The sequence below is a fragment of the Primulina eburnea genome, chromosome 1, assembly GCF_022965805.1.
Source record: "Primulina eburnea isolate SZY01 chromosome 1, ASM2296580v1, whole genome shotgun sequence".
In the NCBI taxonomy this organism is placed as follows: domain Eukaryota; kingdom Viridiplantae; phylum Streptophyta; class Magnoliopsida; order Lamiales; family Gesneriaceae; genus Primulina; species Primulina eburnea.
The window spans coordinates 36,853,367-36,872,208 of NC_133101.1; the positions used below are offsets into that span (position 1 = coordinate 36,853,367).

The 18,842-nt window shown below is 42.1% G+C and overlaps 1 protein-coding gene across 1 annotated transcript; it reads right to left on the minus strand.

Annotated features, from left to right (window-relative positions):
* Positions 1-16,188: 16,188 nt before the first annotated feature.
* On the minus strand, positions 16,189-17,769 carry LOC140806842 (uncharacterized). The gene has a single exon (XM_073163362.1). The coding sequence runs from the start codon at positions 17,767-17,769 to the stop codon at positions 16,189-16,191; it is 1,581 nt and encodes a 526-aa protein (XP_073019463.1).
* Between the last annotated feature and the right edge of the window lie 1,073 nt (positions 17,770-18,842).

Here is an 18,842-nt window from a genome sequence, read left to right on the forward strand (position 1 = left end):
GAAGAGATGAGGTGCCAATGCAAGCTTATATACCCCCAAGCCATGTGTCAACATAAAAATGAAAGGTGGCATTCGCGCATGCAGCACCACGGGTGCGGCAACTCAAGAGCGCGGGTGCGCTGTGCTCTCGGCAGCAATGCATTTTCCTAAATGTCGATCACCGCGGGTGCGGCGCTTGCATCACCGCGGGTGCGGTCTCACCACCGCGGGTGCGGTCTTGCACGCACCACGGGTGCGGTGTTGCTTCGCACATTTCCCTCAATTTTCTGTCACCTACACCGCGGGTGCGGTAGTCCTAGCACCGTAGGGGCGGTGTGGCTTCGGCCATGCTTGCTCAAACTCTCATTTTTCCTGTCATGCATTCTCATCTTCAAGTCAACATCAATGGCAACGGATAATTCTCGAGCCTTACATTTCTCCCCCTCTTAGACAAGAGTTCGTCCTCGAACTCATAAGCAAGTAATCATGCAAGTATATACAAAATTGTAAAGTCAAAACGGGAAGAAAGACTCACATCATAAGAATAGCTCGGGATGCCTCTGTCTCATCTCATACTCTTTCTCCCAAGTTGCTTCCTCGATGCCATGACGACTCCACTGAACCTTCACAAGCGGAATAGTCTTGGTTCTAAGCTGTTTCTCCTTCCGATCAAGAATCTGTATCGGTCTTTCCACATAGCTCAGAGTATGATCTAACTCGGCTTCGTCAGGCTGAATGACATGAGAATCATCCGGCATGTATTTGCGCAACATCGATACATGAAAAACATCATGTATACCGGACAGTGAAGAAGGAAGAGCAAGTCTGTAAGCTCGATCGCCAATCTTCTCAAGGATCTCGTACGGACCGACGTATCTAGGAGACAACTTCCCACGCTTGCCAAATCTGACAACGCCTCTGAAAGGTGAAATCTTCAAAAATACTCTGTCTCCCTGATCAAACACTAACGGTCTGCGTCTGATATTGGCATACTTCGCTTGCCTATCTTGTGCCGTCTTCATTCTCTTCTGAATGATCTTCACTTTCTCGGTCATCTCACGAATCATATCAGGTCCCAACTCTGGTACCTCGGAAATATCATCCCAGTACAACGGAGATCTGCACTTCTTTCCGTATAAAGCTTCGAACGGTGCCATTTCAATGCTAGTCTGATAGCTGTTGTTGTATGAAAACTCACACAACGGCAATGAATCTTGCCAACTAGTACTAAAATCTAGTACTACAGCTCTCAGCATGTCCTCTAAAGTCTGGATAGTCCGCTCTGATTGTCCGTCTGTCTGAGGATGATAAGCAGTGCTCAGGTGTAAAGTCGTACCCAAAGCCTGCTGCAAGCTGTGCCAGAAATGAGAAGTGAATCTTGGATCACGATCTGATACGATCGAATTCGGCACACCGTGCAATCTGACGACCTCTCTGACATACAACTCTGCCATCTGATCGTGTCGATAGGTCATTCTGTACGGAATAAAGCAAGCTGATTTGGTCAGTCTATCAATGATGACCCAAATCGAATCACAGCCCCGTGATGATCGAGGTAACTTCGTCACGAAGTCCATGGAAATGTGGTCCCATTTCCGTTCAGGAATAGACAAACTCTGAAGTAAACCTCCGGGCTTCTTCCTCTCGGCCTTCACCTTGTTGGCAATTCAGGCATTTAGACACAAATTCTGCAATATCTGTCTTCATCTGCTTCCACCAGAATTGCGTCTTCAAGTCATTGTACATCTTTCTGCCTCCAGGATGAATGCTAAACCGACTACAGTGTGCTTCTGACATGATCTGTCGTCTCAAATCTGAAACATCTGGCACTACTAGACGGTTATTTACATACAGAACAGAATCTCTAACCTGATATTCTGAGATATGACCAGCTCTGACCATATCAATCGATCTCTGATCGTTCGGATCAGTTCTCTGTGCTTCTTTGATCCTCAAAATCAGATCCGGCTCAATCTGAATCGCAGCAAGTCGCAACAGTCTACTCTCTGTATCAAATGTCAATCTGGACAAGCAACAATCTTCTACTAAATTCGATACACCTACAGTCGATAAGGAAAGAGCACATACCTTTCGACTCAAGGCGTCTGCCGCTGCATTTGACTTCCCTGGATGGTATTTGATCTCGCAATCAAAATCTTTCAACAGATCAAGCCATCGTCGCTGCCTCATGTTCAACTCTGACTGAGAAAAGAGATACTTCAGGCTCTTATGATCGGAATAGATCTCAAATTTCTCGCCATACAGATAATGACGCCAGATCTTCAATGCAAATACGATCGCTGCCAACTCAAGATCATGAATCGGATAGCGGGTCTCGTGTGGCTTCAGCTGTCTAGAGGCATACGCTATCACGTGTGTAGTAGCCCGAATTCCAAATTGGGTAATTAACGGAGTAATGGTGATTAAGAAGGTTTAATGTGTAATTTTGACCGAGTCATGATCGGACGGACCGAAGATGGTTCGGAAGCACCGAAGAGTTCGGAAGGTCCGAAGTGGGTTCGATGGATCCGATCATGAGGTGTCAAGAGCAGCTGGACACGTGCATGTTCGGACGGTCCGAAGTGTATGATCGGAGGATCCGATCATGAGCTGTCAAGAGCCAATGGACACGTAGCGTTCGGACGTTCCGAAGTGTTGTTCGGAGGATCCGAACATGGCCTATAAATAGTGCTCGGATTTCTCATTTTTGACTTGCCAATTTCTTGAGTTTTCTCTCATTTTGGAGAGTTTGGAAGGTTTCTAGAGTTAGTTGTTGGTCGAGCGATAGCCAAGAGCTGCCAGGAGTAGTAGCGTAGCGGCGCCTGAGTTTCAAGGCAATCGACATCAAAGGGCTGTCGACGGACGAAGGTAAACCCTAAACTTTGGTAGTACTAGGGAGTACTGGTTTTGCTAGTCGAGCATGGTAGTATTGATTGAGTATGCTTTTGATGCGTAGGCTTGTTCTAGACCTGATTAGCGGTGTTGCGTAAGGCTAGGCTTGCTGTGATAGAGGTACGAAAGTACTATCCGAGATATCCTGGTTGAGTATACATTCTTATATGTGTTGCATGATTATGTGGTGCATTGATATATGTCATATGATGCATGCTATTATGTCACGTTTATTACTGCACGTTGCATTTCATGTTGAGCCGTACCTCCTTCGAGATAGCCTTTACTGTTGAGCTGTATCTCTTTCGAGATAAGCTATATCTTGGGGCCGCTCAGCCCTGTCTTGTGGACGCATGGACACCGAGAGTACACAGTGGCCGACGGGTCGGGAGGGCTTCGGTGGTCCGGGACATTTTAGGTCCACGTCTGTCTTGTAGTGGATGCAGTGACCCAGAGGTTGGACCGCGCGGCACTATCCACTTGGCGCCTCTAGACTGAGCATTGTTGAGATCCTTTTGTGACTCCTGTTTCTTGACTACCCTGGTATCATATCATAGCATGTGCATTTCATATAGGTTTGTATACTCATACTTTTGTACTGGGCGTTCTTATCGCTCACGTCCTCGGTTTTGTTTATTCTTGGACACCCCATTCCCACGGGGCAGGCCTCAGGTTGGACAGCTCAGGAGGAGCAGGAGGAGGACGTTGAGTAGCTGGTTGGTTTAGTTTATCGGTATTGTTTTGATTCGATATGGTTGTATTGGGTATTTTATTTTGAGTTATTCTAGACTTCGATTTCGATTGGGTTGTATAACCATTATTTTGTTGTTGACTATTTCCGCTGTTATCTCTGATTATTGTTAATTAGGTTAATTGCATGCTTAGTTTTTGATTAGTAGGTGATTCTGGAACGGGTCACTACATTTATGGTATCAGAGCATGCATACGATTTTGGGATATAGATTTCTGTTTTGGGATTTCCGTTGACCAATTTACTAGTTTCCCCATTCTATGTTGTAGCGATGGCTGACCACTTTGGTGACGGGAGTAGTCAGGGGAGTGTAGGTCGATGGGGTAATCAGGACGATAGTAGACGTCATCGTGAGCATCGTCATCGTCGGGATGGTCCTAGGCGTTTCGATATGCATCGTTTCATGCAGATGGGGCCTAAGCCTCTAGTTGGTGGAGAGACTCCCGATGATGCTGAGGATTGGTTAGAGCGCATGGAGAGTTGTTTTGTTTTGTTCATTCTCTTGCCTAGATTTCGAGGACGAAATCTTTTTAAGGGGGGGAGAATGTAGTAGCCCGAATTCCAAATTGGGTAATTAACGGAGTAATGGTGATTAAGAAGGTTTAATGTGTAATTTTGACCGAGTCATGATCGGACGGACCGAAGATGGTTCGGAATCACCGAAGAGTTCGGAAGGTCCGAAGTGGGTTCGATGGATCCGATCATGAGGTGTCAAGAGCAGCTGGACACGTGCATGTTCGGACGGTCCGAAGTGTATGATCGGAGGATCCGATCATGAGCTGTCAAGAGCCAATGGACACGTAGCGTTCGGACGTTCCGAAGTGTTGTTCGGAGGATCCGAACATGGCCTATAAATAGTGCTCGGATTTCTCATTTTTGACTTGCCAATTTCTTGAGTTTTCTCTCATTTTGGAGAGTTTGGAAGGTTTCTAGAGTTAGTTGTTGGTCGAGCGATAGCCAAGAGCTGCCAGGAGTAGTAGCGTAGCGGCGCCTGAGTTTCAAGGCAATCGACATCAAAGGGCTGTCGACGGACGAAGGTAAACCCTAAACTTTGGTAGTACTAGGGAGTACTGGTTTTGCTAGTCGAGCATGGTAGTATTGATTGAGTATGCTTTTGATGCGTAGGCTTGTTCTAGACCTGATTAGCGGTGTTGCGTAAGGCTAGGCTTGCTGTGATAGAGGTACGAAAGTACTATCCGAGATATCCTGGTTGAGTATACATTCTTATATGTGTTGCATGATTATGTGGTGCATTGATATATGTCATATGATGCATGCTATTATGTCACGTTTATTACTGCACGTTGCATTTCATGTTGAGCCGTACCTCCTTCGAGATAGCCTTTACTGTTGAGCTGTATCTCTTTCGAGATAAGCTATATCTTGGGGCCGCTCAGCCCTGTCTTGTGGACGCATGGACACCGAGAGTACACAGTGGCCGACGGGTCGGGAGGGCTTCGGTGGTCCGGGACATTTTAGGTCCACGTCTGTCTTGTAGTGGATGCAGTGACCCAGAGGTTGGACCGCGCGGCACTATCCACTTGGCGCCTCTAGACTGAGCATTGTTGAGATCCTTTTGTGACTCCTGTTTCTTGACTACCCTGGTATCATATCATAGCATGTGCATTTCATATAGGTTTGTATACTCATACTTTTGTACTGGGCGTTCTTATCGCTCACGTCCTCGGTTTTGTTTACACGTGCCCGCATGCGTGGTATAAGATTGAACCCCTAGTCTATTTCGCTCTCGATGAGAATGCATGTTAGTTTTTGATTAGTAGGTGATTCTGGAACGGGTCACTACAACGTGCCCTCGCTGCATAAGAACACACCCTAGTCCTCTGTGAGATGCGTCACAATATACAACGAACTCACCTGTACCGGTAGGAATCGTCAAGACAGGCGCACTAGTCAGCCTCTTCTTCAGCTCAATAAAACTGGCTTCACAATCTTCTGACCACACAAATGGCATGTTCTTCTGTGTCAACTGGGTGATAGGCTTTGCTATACTGGAGAAGTCTCGAATAAAACATCGATAATACCTGGCTAGACCCATGAAACTGCGTATCTCTGGCAAGAAGTCGGTCTCGGCCAACTAATCACAGCTTCAACTTTACTCGGATCTACCGCAATACCATCTCCAGATATAATGTGACCCAAGAAGACGACCTGTCTCAGCCAGAATTCACACTTGGACAGTTTGGCATACAACTGCTCATTTCTCAAAGTCTTCAATACAATCCTCAGGTGATCTGCATGCTCAGTCAAACTCTTCGAATACACCAAAATGTCGTCAATAAACACAATCACAAAGTCATCTAAATATTTCTGAAAAATGCGGTTCATCAAACTCGTAAACACCGCAGGTGCATTCGTCAAACCGAAAGGCATAACAACAAACTCGTAATGTCCATACCTGGTTCGGAATGCAGTCTTCGGTATATCAACATCTCTAATTCTGAGCTGATGATACCCTGATCTCAAATCGATCTTCGAGTATACAGAAGATCCCTGTAGCTGATCAAACAAGTCGTCGATGCGAGGCAAAGGATACTTGTTCTTCACTGTTGCCTTGTTCAACTGCCTATAGTCAATACACAATCGCATCGAACCATCTTTCTTTCGAACGAAAAGCACCGGAGCACCCCAAGGAGATACACTGGGTCTGATATATCCCTTGGACAAAAGATCCTCCAACTGTGCTTTCAACTCTTTCAGCTCTATCGGCGCCATCATATACGGAGCTCTCGAAATAGGAACAGAATCGGGCATATGATCTATGCTGAAATCAACCTCTCGAACTGGAGGCAACCCTAGAATCTCGTCTGGGAATACATCTGCAAACTCGCAAACCACTGGCAGATCTGCCAATACTGGGCTCGACTTCAGTAGATCTACTGAATATACGAGAAAGCCCTCTGCTCCTCTCTGAAGTAATCTACTCATAGTCAGAGCAGATACTAAGGGAATCCGAGATCTGGAACCCTTGCCGTAGAATTTCCACTCATCTGTCATGTCGGGTCTGAATCTGACAATCTTGTGGAAACAATCTACAGTGGCCCTGTACTTGGTCAACATGTCTATACCAACTATACAATCAAAATCAGCTAAACCAAGTACTACACAATCAAGATCAATCTCATGCCCCTCAAACTGAAGCATACAGTGTCGAACAGTAGTCACAGATATCAAACCACTTCCCAACGGAGAAGCTATAGACACTACTGTAGACATCGACTCAACAGGCAATGAATGTCTCAATGCAAAATGCTCAGATATGAATGTATGGGATGCACCTGTGTCTATCAACACATATGCAGGATAACCGCAAAGAAAACAGTTACCTGCAATGACGTCATCTGGTGCCTCCTGCGCCTGCTCCTCTGTCAGCGCAAACACCCTAGCCTGCTGCCTCGGAGGTTGACTCACTGTCTGACTACCTCCTGGTCTCTGCTGGGTCTGTGTGGATGGGGGCTGGAAGGAATGTACAGAGGATGCCTGTCTCTCCATCTGAGGCACTGTAGCAGACGATCCTGCACCCTGGAATCGCTGGGAACTCCTCTGTGGGCACACTCTGGCGAAATGTCCCTGCTGTCTGCAGATGTTGCAGCGTCCCAGAACTCCTTGACACTGCTCCGTGGTATGTCGCCCTCCGCACGAACCACAGTATGCGCCACTATAATCTGACCCCTGACCCCTCTGTCGAGATCCACTCGAACTCGATGAACTACTCCCAGATTTCTTAAACTGTTTGCCTTTAGCCTTCAGGAATTCCTACTTGCCACTACCACTAGCTCCACTGTCAAAACGAGGAGGAGGTGGTGGAAACTGTACGGTCGTGGACTGTGGTGGTCTCTGTCCCTGAACACCGTAGGAAACGCCTCGCTTCCTGATCAAGACAGCCTCTGCTCCCTTCGCTCGGTTCAGTGCCTCTGAAAAAGTGTTAGGCCGTCCCGTGTTCACCAAAGTAAAGACATCCGGATTCAATCCGTTGATGAACTGATCGGCCACTGCCTCGTCGTTGCCTGCCACATGAGGTGCAAATCGTAGAAATGCTGAAAATTTAGCCACATACTCCTCGATGTTCCACAGTCCCTGTCTCAGATTCGCAAATTCAGCTCCTTTATCTTTTCGGTAGGAGACGGGGAAAAAGCGCTGATAGAACTCATCTTTGAAGACTTTCCACGTGATGTCAATGCCTCAGTGCTCCAAGGCTCTCTTCGTAGTCAACCACCAGCTCTTTGCAACCTCTTGCATCTGATGCCCTATCAATTTCACGCGTCGCTCATCAGTATATGCCAAAGACTCAAACAACATCTCGATATCATCCAGCCAGCTCTCGCATTCTACTGCACTCTCTGTGCCCTTCAGGGTAGGCGGATGGAAAGACTGAAATCTCTTCAATAAGGTCTCCATCGGCGTAGCGGTAACATCCATCTGTGCACCGGATGTGCTACCCTGCTCTGGCTGTGGTATACGTCTAGGCGGCATAAATCTGATTATCAAACTGATTAGTACACCATAAAGATCATCTGTCTCAGCCCTCCTCTGATCATATACCTCTGATCAAGAATCGGTTCTGATTCAGGCTTGAAATGCTGTAAATCAATTCAAATAATACAACAACATACAATAGGGAAAGCAATAAACCATGCTAACATCTCAAAAGCAAGGAAGATGACTCGATCTACCCCGCTCATTCTATTCTATCTCAGTCTACAGAACCTACTGCTCTGATACCACATGTTGTGGGGACCCGGGCTCTAACTCAATTCTTTTGGGATTTAATTGGATCTTTGTTCGAAAATGTGGGTCAAAAATTTGCTTTTAACATTAATTCAAATGTATAATAAAAGCATGACATATATTTATAATAATTAAACAACATCAGATACATACAAGTCTGTCTAGTACAACGATACAACTAATGTTCGAATCTCAAATACAAGTAGTTCAGATCTAGACAAAAACTACTAGTAATCTGCTGCTACACCCGGCATCACCACGCTATCAACTCTCTCTTCCTCGTCGTGACCCTGATCCTGCCTCACCTGTTGCCATGCACACATACAGACACGACAACAGCCGGATAACTCCGGTGAGAACATATCCCAGTATAAAACATGGATGCATGCAATGTAATAATCATGTACAAAAGCATAGCATATGTATCAAGTAACATGTATGTAAATCTAAACATGTAGAAGAATACAAATCTGTATTCAACATTTAAATCTTGACTCGACTCGTTTCTAATCTAGGGATCCCGGTGTGAATAAGACGGTCTGTCACCTACCCAGCCACTCGGGGTAACGGTACGTCTTATTCCTAGACTTCGGTCAACTCTGTATCGAGGGTCTACACATAGAGCAACTCTACTACTATGCGACGATACACCGAAACGTCTAGTTTTGGCCGATTTGCCAATATCTCCTATCTCAGGACTCGAATATAAATCAATAAACAAGACATTACATAATCAAATGTAATAATAACAGTCTAGTATGTGATTTAGGGAAACTCGTATCAAATCTGAATCGAGTTGTGCAATCCCGTGACCACATGAATTATACCTTTCTTGTCGCACTGTCTGTCGAGATCTCGAATCAAATGTCAAACCTGTCACTTCAAATCTGAAATGGCAATGTGTAGACATACAATATCAATCTCTAACTCAAAGCAACACATATTCCAATCAATAATAAATCTCGGTACAAATTGACGGCATAACAGCGTAATTCTCGATACCGATAACTCAATCTCAACATCACAATAATCGATTAACCTCAATACTCATAATCTCATCTAAACATCAACATACATGCTGAAATTTGTATTTACTCGATCCACACATGCTGGAAAATCGAACCCCTAGCATACGATATCCGAAAATCAATCTGATAACGAATCTACGATGCTCGATATACCAAGAACACATTTCTCAACTCAAAACATAATTTCCCCAACATATGAATTTCGAAACATGCTGGAAATATAAGAACTTACATCCTTAGCTAAGCCCTCGTTGCAAGGATCATGAATCCGGCCTCGAAATTAAAATCGGAACACAAAACCACTCAAAATCTCAAGTGCAAAGACTATAAAGAAGTGAACTCTCTCCCCTTGCTCTTGCTTCTCGGCTGTTGAAAATGGAGAAGAGATGAGGTGTCAATGCAAGCTTATATACCCCCAAGCCATGTGTCAACATAAAAATGAAAGGTGGCATTCGCGCATGCAGCACCGCGGGTGCGGCAACTCAAGAGCGTGGGTGCGCTGTGCTCTCGGCAGCAATGCATTTTCCTAAATGTCGATCACCGCGGGTGCGGCGCTTGCATCACCGCGGGTGCGGTCTCACCACCGCGGGTGCAGGTCTTGCACGCACCGCGGGTGCGGTGTTGCTTCGCACATTTCCCTCAATTTTCTGTCACCTACACCGCGGGTGCGGTAGTCCTAGCACCGTAGGGACGGTGTGGCTTCGGCCATGCTTGCTCAAACTCTCATTTTTCCTGTCATGCATTCTCCTCTTCAAGTCAACATCAATGGCAACGGATAATTCTCGAGCCTTACAGAGATGGCATCGTTTGAAGCTTTGTATGGCAAGAAGTGCAGATCTCCGCTATATTGGGATGATATCTCAGAAGTACCAGAACTGGGGCCGGACATGATTCGTGACATGACTGAAAAGGTGAAAGTTATTCAGAAAAGAATGAAGACAGCACAGGATAGACAAGCGAAATACGCCAATGTCAGACGTAGACCGTTGGTATTCGAGCATGGAGACAGAGTATTCTTGAAGATTTCTCCTTTCCGAGGCGTTGTTAGATTTGGCAAACGAGGGAAGCTGTCTCCTAGATATGTCGGTCCTTACGAAATTCTTGAAAAGATTGGCGATCGAGCTTATAGACTTGCTCTTCCTCCTTCTCTATCCGGTATACATGACGTGTTTCATGTATCAATGTTGCGAAGATATATGCCAGATATTTCTCATGTCATTCAACCCGACGAAGCTGAACTTGTTCAGACTTTGAGTTATGTGGAACAACCAATACAGATTCTTGATCGGAAAGATAAGCAGCTCAGAACAAAGATTATTCCACTTGTGAAGGTTCAGTGGAGTCGTCATGGCATCGAAGAAGCGACTTAGGAAACAGAAGCAGATATGCGCCAGAAACATCCCGAGTTATTTCAATAATGTAAGTATTTGTTTAGTTTTGATGTGATTACTTTTATACTTGCATTGATAGAATAACATGCGATTTCGAGGACGAAATCATTTCTTAGAGGGGGAGAAATGTAATGCCTGAGATACTTGTAGATAGTTGAATACGAAACGCAAGAACAGACGGGGCGAAACGATGCGATAAATATGAAATGTTAGCTGTGCAAGACCGCTCCCGCGGTCTGGCAAGCACCGCACCCACGGTGCAATGGGCAGGAAGTTAGTAAAATTCCCGTAGCCACACCGCACCTGCAGGTAGAATGAGACCGCACCCGCGGTGCTGAGACCGCACCCGCGGTGTTTACTTGACCGCACCCGCGATCGACTGTTTTGGAAAATTATATTTCTGCCGAAAGCTTGGCGCACCCGCGCTCCTTACAGTACCGCACCCGCGGTGCTGCATGCGAGACATCCACTCTTGTTCTCAACTTGACACATGGCAGGGGTATAAATATAAGTCGAACATGAGTCACCTTCTTTTCATTTTCAGCAGGCAGAACCGAGACTTCCTCCCAAAACTCTTCAAGTTTTCAAGGCTTTGAAGGTAGATATCTCAAGATTTAGCCATCCAAATTCTAATCCGAGTTGAGATTCTTATTCCTTGCGTCGAAGGCTTTGAAAGGGTACATTTTTTATTCAGTTCTAACATGTTTCAAGAATTTCATGTAAAGGAAATGCTATTATGACTGTGTTTAGATATTCTAGTGAGGATTATGAGTTTATAATCGAAACTAGAACAAAGAAAGGATGTCGTATGTATTTCTTATGAATTTCAGCATGTTTGGGAATAAGATGTATCGAATTTGAGTATGGTTTTGTGCATATGATTCGATTGTGAGTTGAGGATGGTACATGTTGATATTTGTTGAGATTGGATTGACCGGTATTAAGAATATACGTCGTTATGCCGTCAAATTGTACCAAGATCAAGTATAGATTGTATAAATGTCTTGGTTGAGTTAGAACTTGATAGATTGTATATCCACATTTCCATTTCAGATTCATCTTTACGACCGTGACAGCGACTGTGCAAAGAAAGGTATAGTACATGTTTTGTTTGGGGAATCACGACTCAAATGAGATCACATTTGAGTTTCCCAACCAAAATCACATACTTGTTTTATTGTTTATATCTCGATATGATTATGATTGGTTATAGATTTGTTTATAAAACTTGTATACAAATCTTGCTATGCTTGGTTTACAGATCATGTGGCATTGCATTAGAATGATTATGCTTGGTTACAGATTGTGTATTCATGCATTAAGATAGGACAGTCTGGAGATCAGGCAGACTACTAGACGTTCGGCGATATCACAGCTTAGGGGAAGATCACCGCCCCTATTGTAGACGCGGATACAGATCAGGCCGAAGTCTAGGAATAAGACGGACAGCACCTCGATTGGGAGGGTAGGTGACAGACAGTGCCGTTTTATTCACAACGGGATCTCTAGAGTTCTAGTTGAGTCGAGTCTAGACATGATTAGATTCGCATTGCATGATTTAATATGAATGACATTCATATTAGCATGTTTCATGTTTTAGATTGTTTGAATGCATGTATACATGTTTATACTGGGATTTGTTCTCACCGGTTTTTCGGCTGTTGTTATGTCTGTATGTGTGCATAACAACAGGTGGGGCAGGATCTGGGTCGAGACAAAGATGATCGGGTTAGCGTGAAGATTACGGGCGTAGCAGATGAACCAGTAGTTGTCTTTTATTATGTACTGTCTTTTAATACTGGTTAGTTAAGGACATACAGAGCAAGACATGTATTTTGTGTTTGTATGTTGTAAATTTACTACAGAACTTATACTTGTTTAGTTACATTTGAATTAATGTAAAAAGCGAAAAATTGACCCATATTTTAGAATAACGATCTATTTAATCCCAAGAAAAAGAATTAGAGCCCTGGTCCCCACACAACTTTACTGAGCAACTACCTTTTTCTTCAATGTAAAAGTTGCTTGCAGCCTTTTTGAACATTTCTTCAAGGCACTGTATGCGTTCATCTTGATCTGATATGCGTGCATTTTGTTCTGCGATGCGTGCATCTTGTTCTGAGATTAATATCTTCGCCTCCATCAACTCCTTTGTCTGATTAAGAAGTATATGTTCATCACCAAAAGGACTCTTCTATACTCTACCAATATTAAAGTAGATGCTTGGAGTGATATGACCTCCAACACCTCTCACACGACCAGAATGTTCATAAGAATCCAGTGCTTTCGTAAGTATATCATTTTTTCCCTCTTCATATTGCAACGTACCCTCGATTTTTTGTTGCACATAACCATCCTGTCATGCACAAAAGAACAAGATAATTACTAAAACCAGTTATAATGAATAAAAATTATTCATTTTAATGTATTGTTTGCTTACGATCTTTTCTATTGCCGATTTCAACTCATCGCCTTCATATTCACCCTTCCTATTGACCCGTCCTTTCTTCCACATAATTGCTCGATTTATATCATCGTCGTCACGTAACTGAACTGCCTACAAACAATATGAACGGTATCAAAAAATTTAAAAATCACATAGCATGGACTTAGTAAACTTTCCGAATTAACTCAATTACTCAAACTTACTATTTCGTCGGCGAAACATGCATATCCTTTGCGAGACATACGATGGGGGTATATGTTTTGCTTTCTTCTATTCTTTTTTTCATCACGCAATTTCTAGTTAATTGAAAATTGCCCACATATATCATATGTCAATAGAAATAATTTGTTATGGTCTACTAATTTGAAAATCTCAAATTTAGAATCTTACCATGAAGTCATCAGACAAGCGACTGATTACAAATGAACTCCAATCATCTCGTGCAATACCAAACCCAGTAGGTGGTTCTTTCAAATCCTCAGTGTTAACCCGCTTGCAAAGAATGAACTTTTGAGTGAGAAAATCTTTAAACTGTCGCCACTTGTTATTTGCAGAGTTGAGACATCCTTTCTTCCAGCTTTGATCAACATTGTACGTCAGCTTTAGAAGTCATATTAACCCATAACATTAAACATATCATAACCACATGAAAAATAATTAAAATAGCCAAAACATTATAACTTATATTAACCGATTCCCATATTAAATCTTTGACATCATTTGGAACCATTTTCCAAGTGTGATAGCTTATCTTTACCTTTTCTCGAACAAGAACTCCAATATAACTTTGCATCTCACATGCAAATTCTCCAACTGGCTGTCCCAATTTATTGAACCTTACATCCTTTTTGATTCCATGAACCATTTGCCTAACAAGCCTATCCAAACGTGTACGACCTCTAGATTATTTTGTTGTTTCCGTCTCTGTAGATTCCAAAACTGTTTTGCCCCCACAACTATTGTCATTGGTAGAATATGCAATATTCTGTTTACGCTTCTCGTTCTTTGACATCCTGAAAGCATTTACAATTTGTTAGGCAATCAGAAAAATACATGATGCACTGCATGTCACAAGAAAATAAGTACTCATTTCTTTATTTTTGTTTGTACATGAAAAAGTAATATGCAAAACAGAAAAGGAATGAAACCTATTATGCTGGTTCAAGTCATTTAGCATTGCACTTAATTATTGTCAACCCAATACCCATCACAATCTTCACGAATGCATGGCGGTTCATTTTCATCTATTCCATCAACATCCATTAATATAAACCCTCGTGTAAAACATTGATAGTGGGATACATCATTTTCCAATTCATCACCATTCATGTAGTGAATATACTCTCTTGTGGGACTTGCAAGCACAACATGCCAAGCAGGATCTTGAGGATCTTCAATGTAAACACCTGCTTTGCTTGACTGCCAAAGATAAAAGAGTCAGACTTGAATCCAATTCTCTTCAGGTTTACCAACGTGAAACCAAGATCATCAACTTTAATACCGTTAATATTCTCAACCCAATTACATTTAAACATTGGAATTTGAAACATTTGGTAATCAAGTTCCCATATTTCTTGAATAACTCCATAAAAAATCATGTCTGACACAACTGGATTTTTATCCTTTGCACTAGCAACTTGCATTGTCGTTGCGACTAAGCTTACTCCGGAATTTTGCACAACTCGTATATCATCTCGCTCTTTTGTATGATAAGTGACCCCATCAATCAAATAACTAGAGTACTTTAACACTTGTCTGCTAGGTCCGCACGCTACCCACTTCAATCTTTCTAAAATTTCAAGAGTGGAATTGCCAACTGCACTTGCAACCTATATTTCACAAAGTGCTAAAATTTAACCCTAAGTTTTAAAATCAATCCATAATACTGATATTTAGACAACTTACAGTATCACGTAACCAGCTAATAAAGGTTCGGTTATGCTTATCTTGTAACCACCTTTTGGACTTAGCTTTATGGGGAAATTTGGCATCCAAAAATTTCATGTGTTCCCTGATGAAATGATTAAGGATAAGTTAACCAATTGAATAAAAAAGAATCATGTGAAATTATTAGTAAGTCAAAGAAATTACTCGATATAAGGCTCAACGTCCACATCATTTTCCTGTAGATAACGATGTGCTTGATTCAACTCATCATCACTAGTGTAGTGCATTACTGAACCAGACAGAGGCTTAGTGAGTTGTACTCTCCGATGCATTGATGGGATACCAATTGTATCTACACTAGACATGTAGTCCGAGCAAAATTCCACAGCCTCTTCAGCAATATAACGTTCGGCTATACACCCTTCGGGCCGATGGCGATTTTGCACATAGCCTTTCAATATCTTCATGAATCTTTCAAATGGATACATATGCCTAAACCAAATCGGTCCACACAATTTTATCTCGCGTACAAGATGAACGGTCAAATGAATCATTATATCAAAAAAAGATGGGGGGAAATATTTCTCCAGTAAACACAATATCATCACAATCTCTCTTTGTATCTCATCCAACTTTGAGACATCTATCACTTTATTGTATAACACATTGAAGAACCCACACAACCGAGTGATAGTATCTCTAACATGTTTAGGTAGGACACCACGTATGGCCACCGGAAGCAATTGTTGCATCAAAGTGTGACAGTCGTGTGACTTAAGGCCAACAAGTTTCAAGTCCTTTATCGACACGAGGTTTCTAATATTAGATGAGTAACCCGTAGGGACCTTCATTTCAAACATAGAATTGCAAAATTTTCTTTTCTCAGACTTGCTTAGTGTATAACAGGCTGCTGGCAAATACGTTCTTTTCTCCCCCATCTTTGGTATCAAATCAGTCCTCAAATTCATCTCCATGAGATCTAGTCTTGCTGCAACTCCATCCTTCGTTTTTCATGAATGTCAAGTAACGTACCGATGAGACCTTCACAAACATTTTTTTCAATATGCATCACATCAAGAACATGTCGAAATGTAGATGTTTCCAATACTCTAGTTCAAAGAATATAGATTTCTTTTTCCAACATGATTTTTCATCACCTACATTCGACTTAATCTTCCCACTCATTTTTCCCAGACGATAATTAATTCTTTCAACTCTTTCTAAAACTTCATACCCAGTTAATGGTTTTGGTGCGAGTTTAAACTCTTGGTTCCTGTTAAATGCTTTTTTTTGCCTTCGATATGGAAGACTTGTAGGAAGAAACCTTCTATGGCCTGTATACACAATTTTTCTACTATGCTTCAACCTCGTCGAATATGTTTCTTCACCACATATTGGACATGCATGATATCCTTTCACAATACAACCTGACATGTTCCCATATGCAGGAAAATCATTGATCGTCCATAGTAACACAGCTCTAAGCGAGAACATTTCTTTTCGATATGCATCATATGTATCAACACCATTATCCCATAAAAATTTTAAGTCGTCAATTAGAGGTGCTAAGTAGACATCAATATCATTTCCCGGTTGTTTGGGACCAGAAATCAACAAAGTGAGCATCATAAATTTTCTCTTCATACACAAACTTGGAGGAAGGTTGTAAGTGATCATCACAATTGGCCAACAACTATATGCAGAACTCATCAAACTATGTGGATTCATGACGTCTGCTGATATGGCCAATCTTAGATTTCTTGGCTCGGAAGCAAAATTTGGCCAGTTGTGATCCACTACTTTCCAAGAGGGTGCATCAGCTGGATGATGCAAGTATCCATCACGGATTCTTTTATCAGCATGCCAAGTTAATTCCTTAGATATCACCTTCTGCTGAAACCATCTTTGAAATCTGGGAATAGGTGGGAAGTACCAAAGGACCTTTGCAGGAACTCCTCCAATTATCGTAGAATTTTTACCCAACTTCCACCTTGACATCCCGCAAATAGGGCAATTGGTAAAATCCTCATACTCCTTCCGGTATAAGATACAATCATTAGGACAAGCATGAATTTTCACATAATCCATCCCTAAAGCACATAAGCTTTTCTTTGCATCATACAAAGTTAAAGGCAATTCATTGTCATCTGGAAGCATTTGCCCAAACAAACCAAGTAAATCAGTGAAACTTTTATCACTCCAACTATATTTTGCCTTCGAGTTATATAATTTTACAAGTGCAGATAACTTTGTAAATTTAACACATCCAGGATATAAAGGTTTCTCGGCATCTTCAAGTAGCTTATGGAATTGGTTTGGATTCTTAGCATAACTATCATATGCACCATGTACCATACTTATAGGTTCCTCGGTAAAATATTTGCGTTCATCTTGCCCTACTCGATCACCATCATTCATTGAGTTCTCGAACTTAGATCTTTCGCCATGCCAAATCCATGTATGATATGTTAAATCTATACCATTACAACACAAATGAGCCCTTATAGTGTCAATATCTTTCGTCTTTAGATTACCACATTTTGCACATGGGCAAGGCATTGCATTCGGATTGTTAGCGTTTCGCAATGCAAACTGCAAGAAATACTCTACCCCAACCTCATACTCATGTGACAACCCGTTCTTTGACATCCAATCTTTGTCTATTATACGTACAGCTAACCAACCAACAATGAGTCAAATCCTTCAAAACAATTGTACAAATACTATTAAGTAGGTGTTCAAAAGAGTTGTAAGGAACAAAATTAGAAAATTTATACGTTGAGCTTCTGAAAATGGCAAAAGGAGACAACGCAATTTAGGACACTGTTCCCGTCTAAGAATGGAGACAATACAGGAAATTTATACGGTGCCTTACGTGATAAATTTCAAATATTTAATCCACGGACATTTAAATCAAATCCTCCAGAATCCAAATGGAGCCTAAGATTATACTTCAAATAATTCAACTTCGTAGCTTACCTGCAGTCAAGCTCCAATAATATAAATTAACGTAGTTGAAGCCCAACACTGACGAGAGTTACTACTTAGCTTAGGCTCCACCCTGTTCCAAAACAAAATCGATCAGTTTATCGTGATTCCTGAAAACTCATCAAACATAAGTTTATTTCTGTCAACACTGAAGAAAGGATTGGTCGTATTAATTGATCAGATTGTGAACACATTGACTTATAGTAATACAGGAATATCATGCACCACGCAAACATCATCATGGAAAATGAAAAGGACCCGATTTTTCTACATCATGTACATAATAAAAATCCTAAAGAACAAAGAATGTCATAAAAAGAAGAAAAAATCTGTTCGGACCTCAGTGATACACTGATACCCAGGGGTTCTCCTTCACTGTGGCCTCACAAAATATTTTGCCTCCTTTACCACTCATCTCGATCTATTTTCTCCTTAGAAAAACAAAGGATAATGGTGTCTTCTTGGCGAACCAAGGTCGCGAAGTTGATGGCTAGATCGCACGGTGGTCGGCCGGTCTTGCTTGGCGTTGAGAAGCAGCGGCGTCGGCTTGGGATTTTGGGGGGGATGAGGGCCACGTAGCGCGGGAATGGATTTGGGGTTTCTTTCTTTTCCTTGGCCCTTTTAGGCGTTTTAGCGAGATCACATTGTACGTTTCTTTCTTTATTTCTTTTCCTTGGCCCTTTTAGGCTTTCATTTTTGAATTTTCAATAATTTGATTTCCAAATGTTTTATTT

Excerpts from the sequence above, each read along its gene's own strand:
- LOC140806842 (XM_073163362.1), bottom strand. The coding sequence starts at position 17,769 with ATGTCAAAGAACGGGTTGTCACATGAGTATGAGGTTGGGGTAGAGTAT.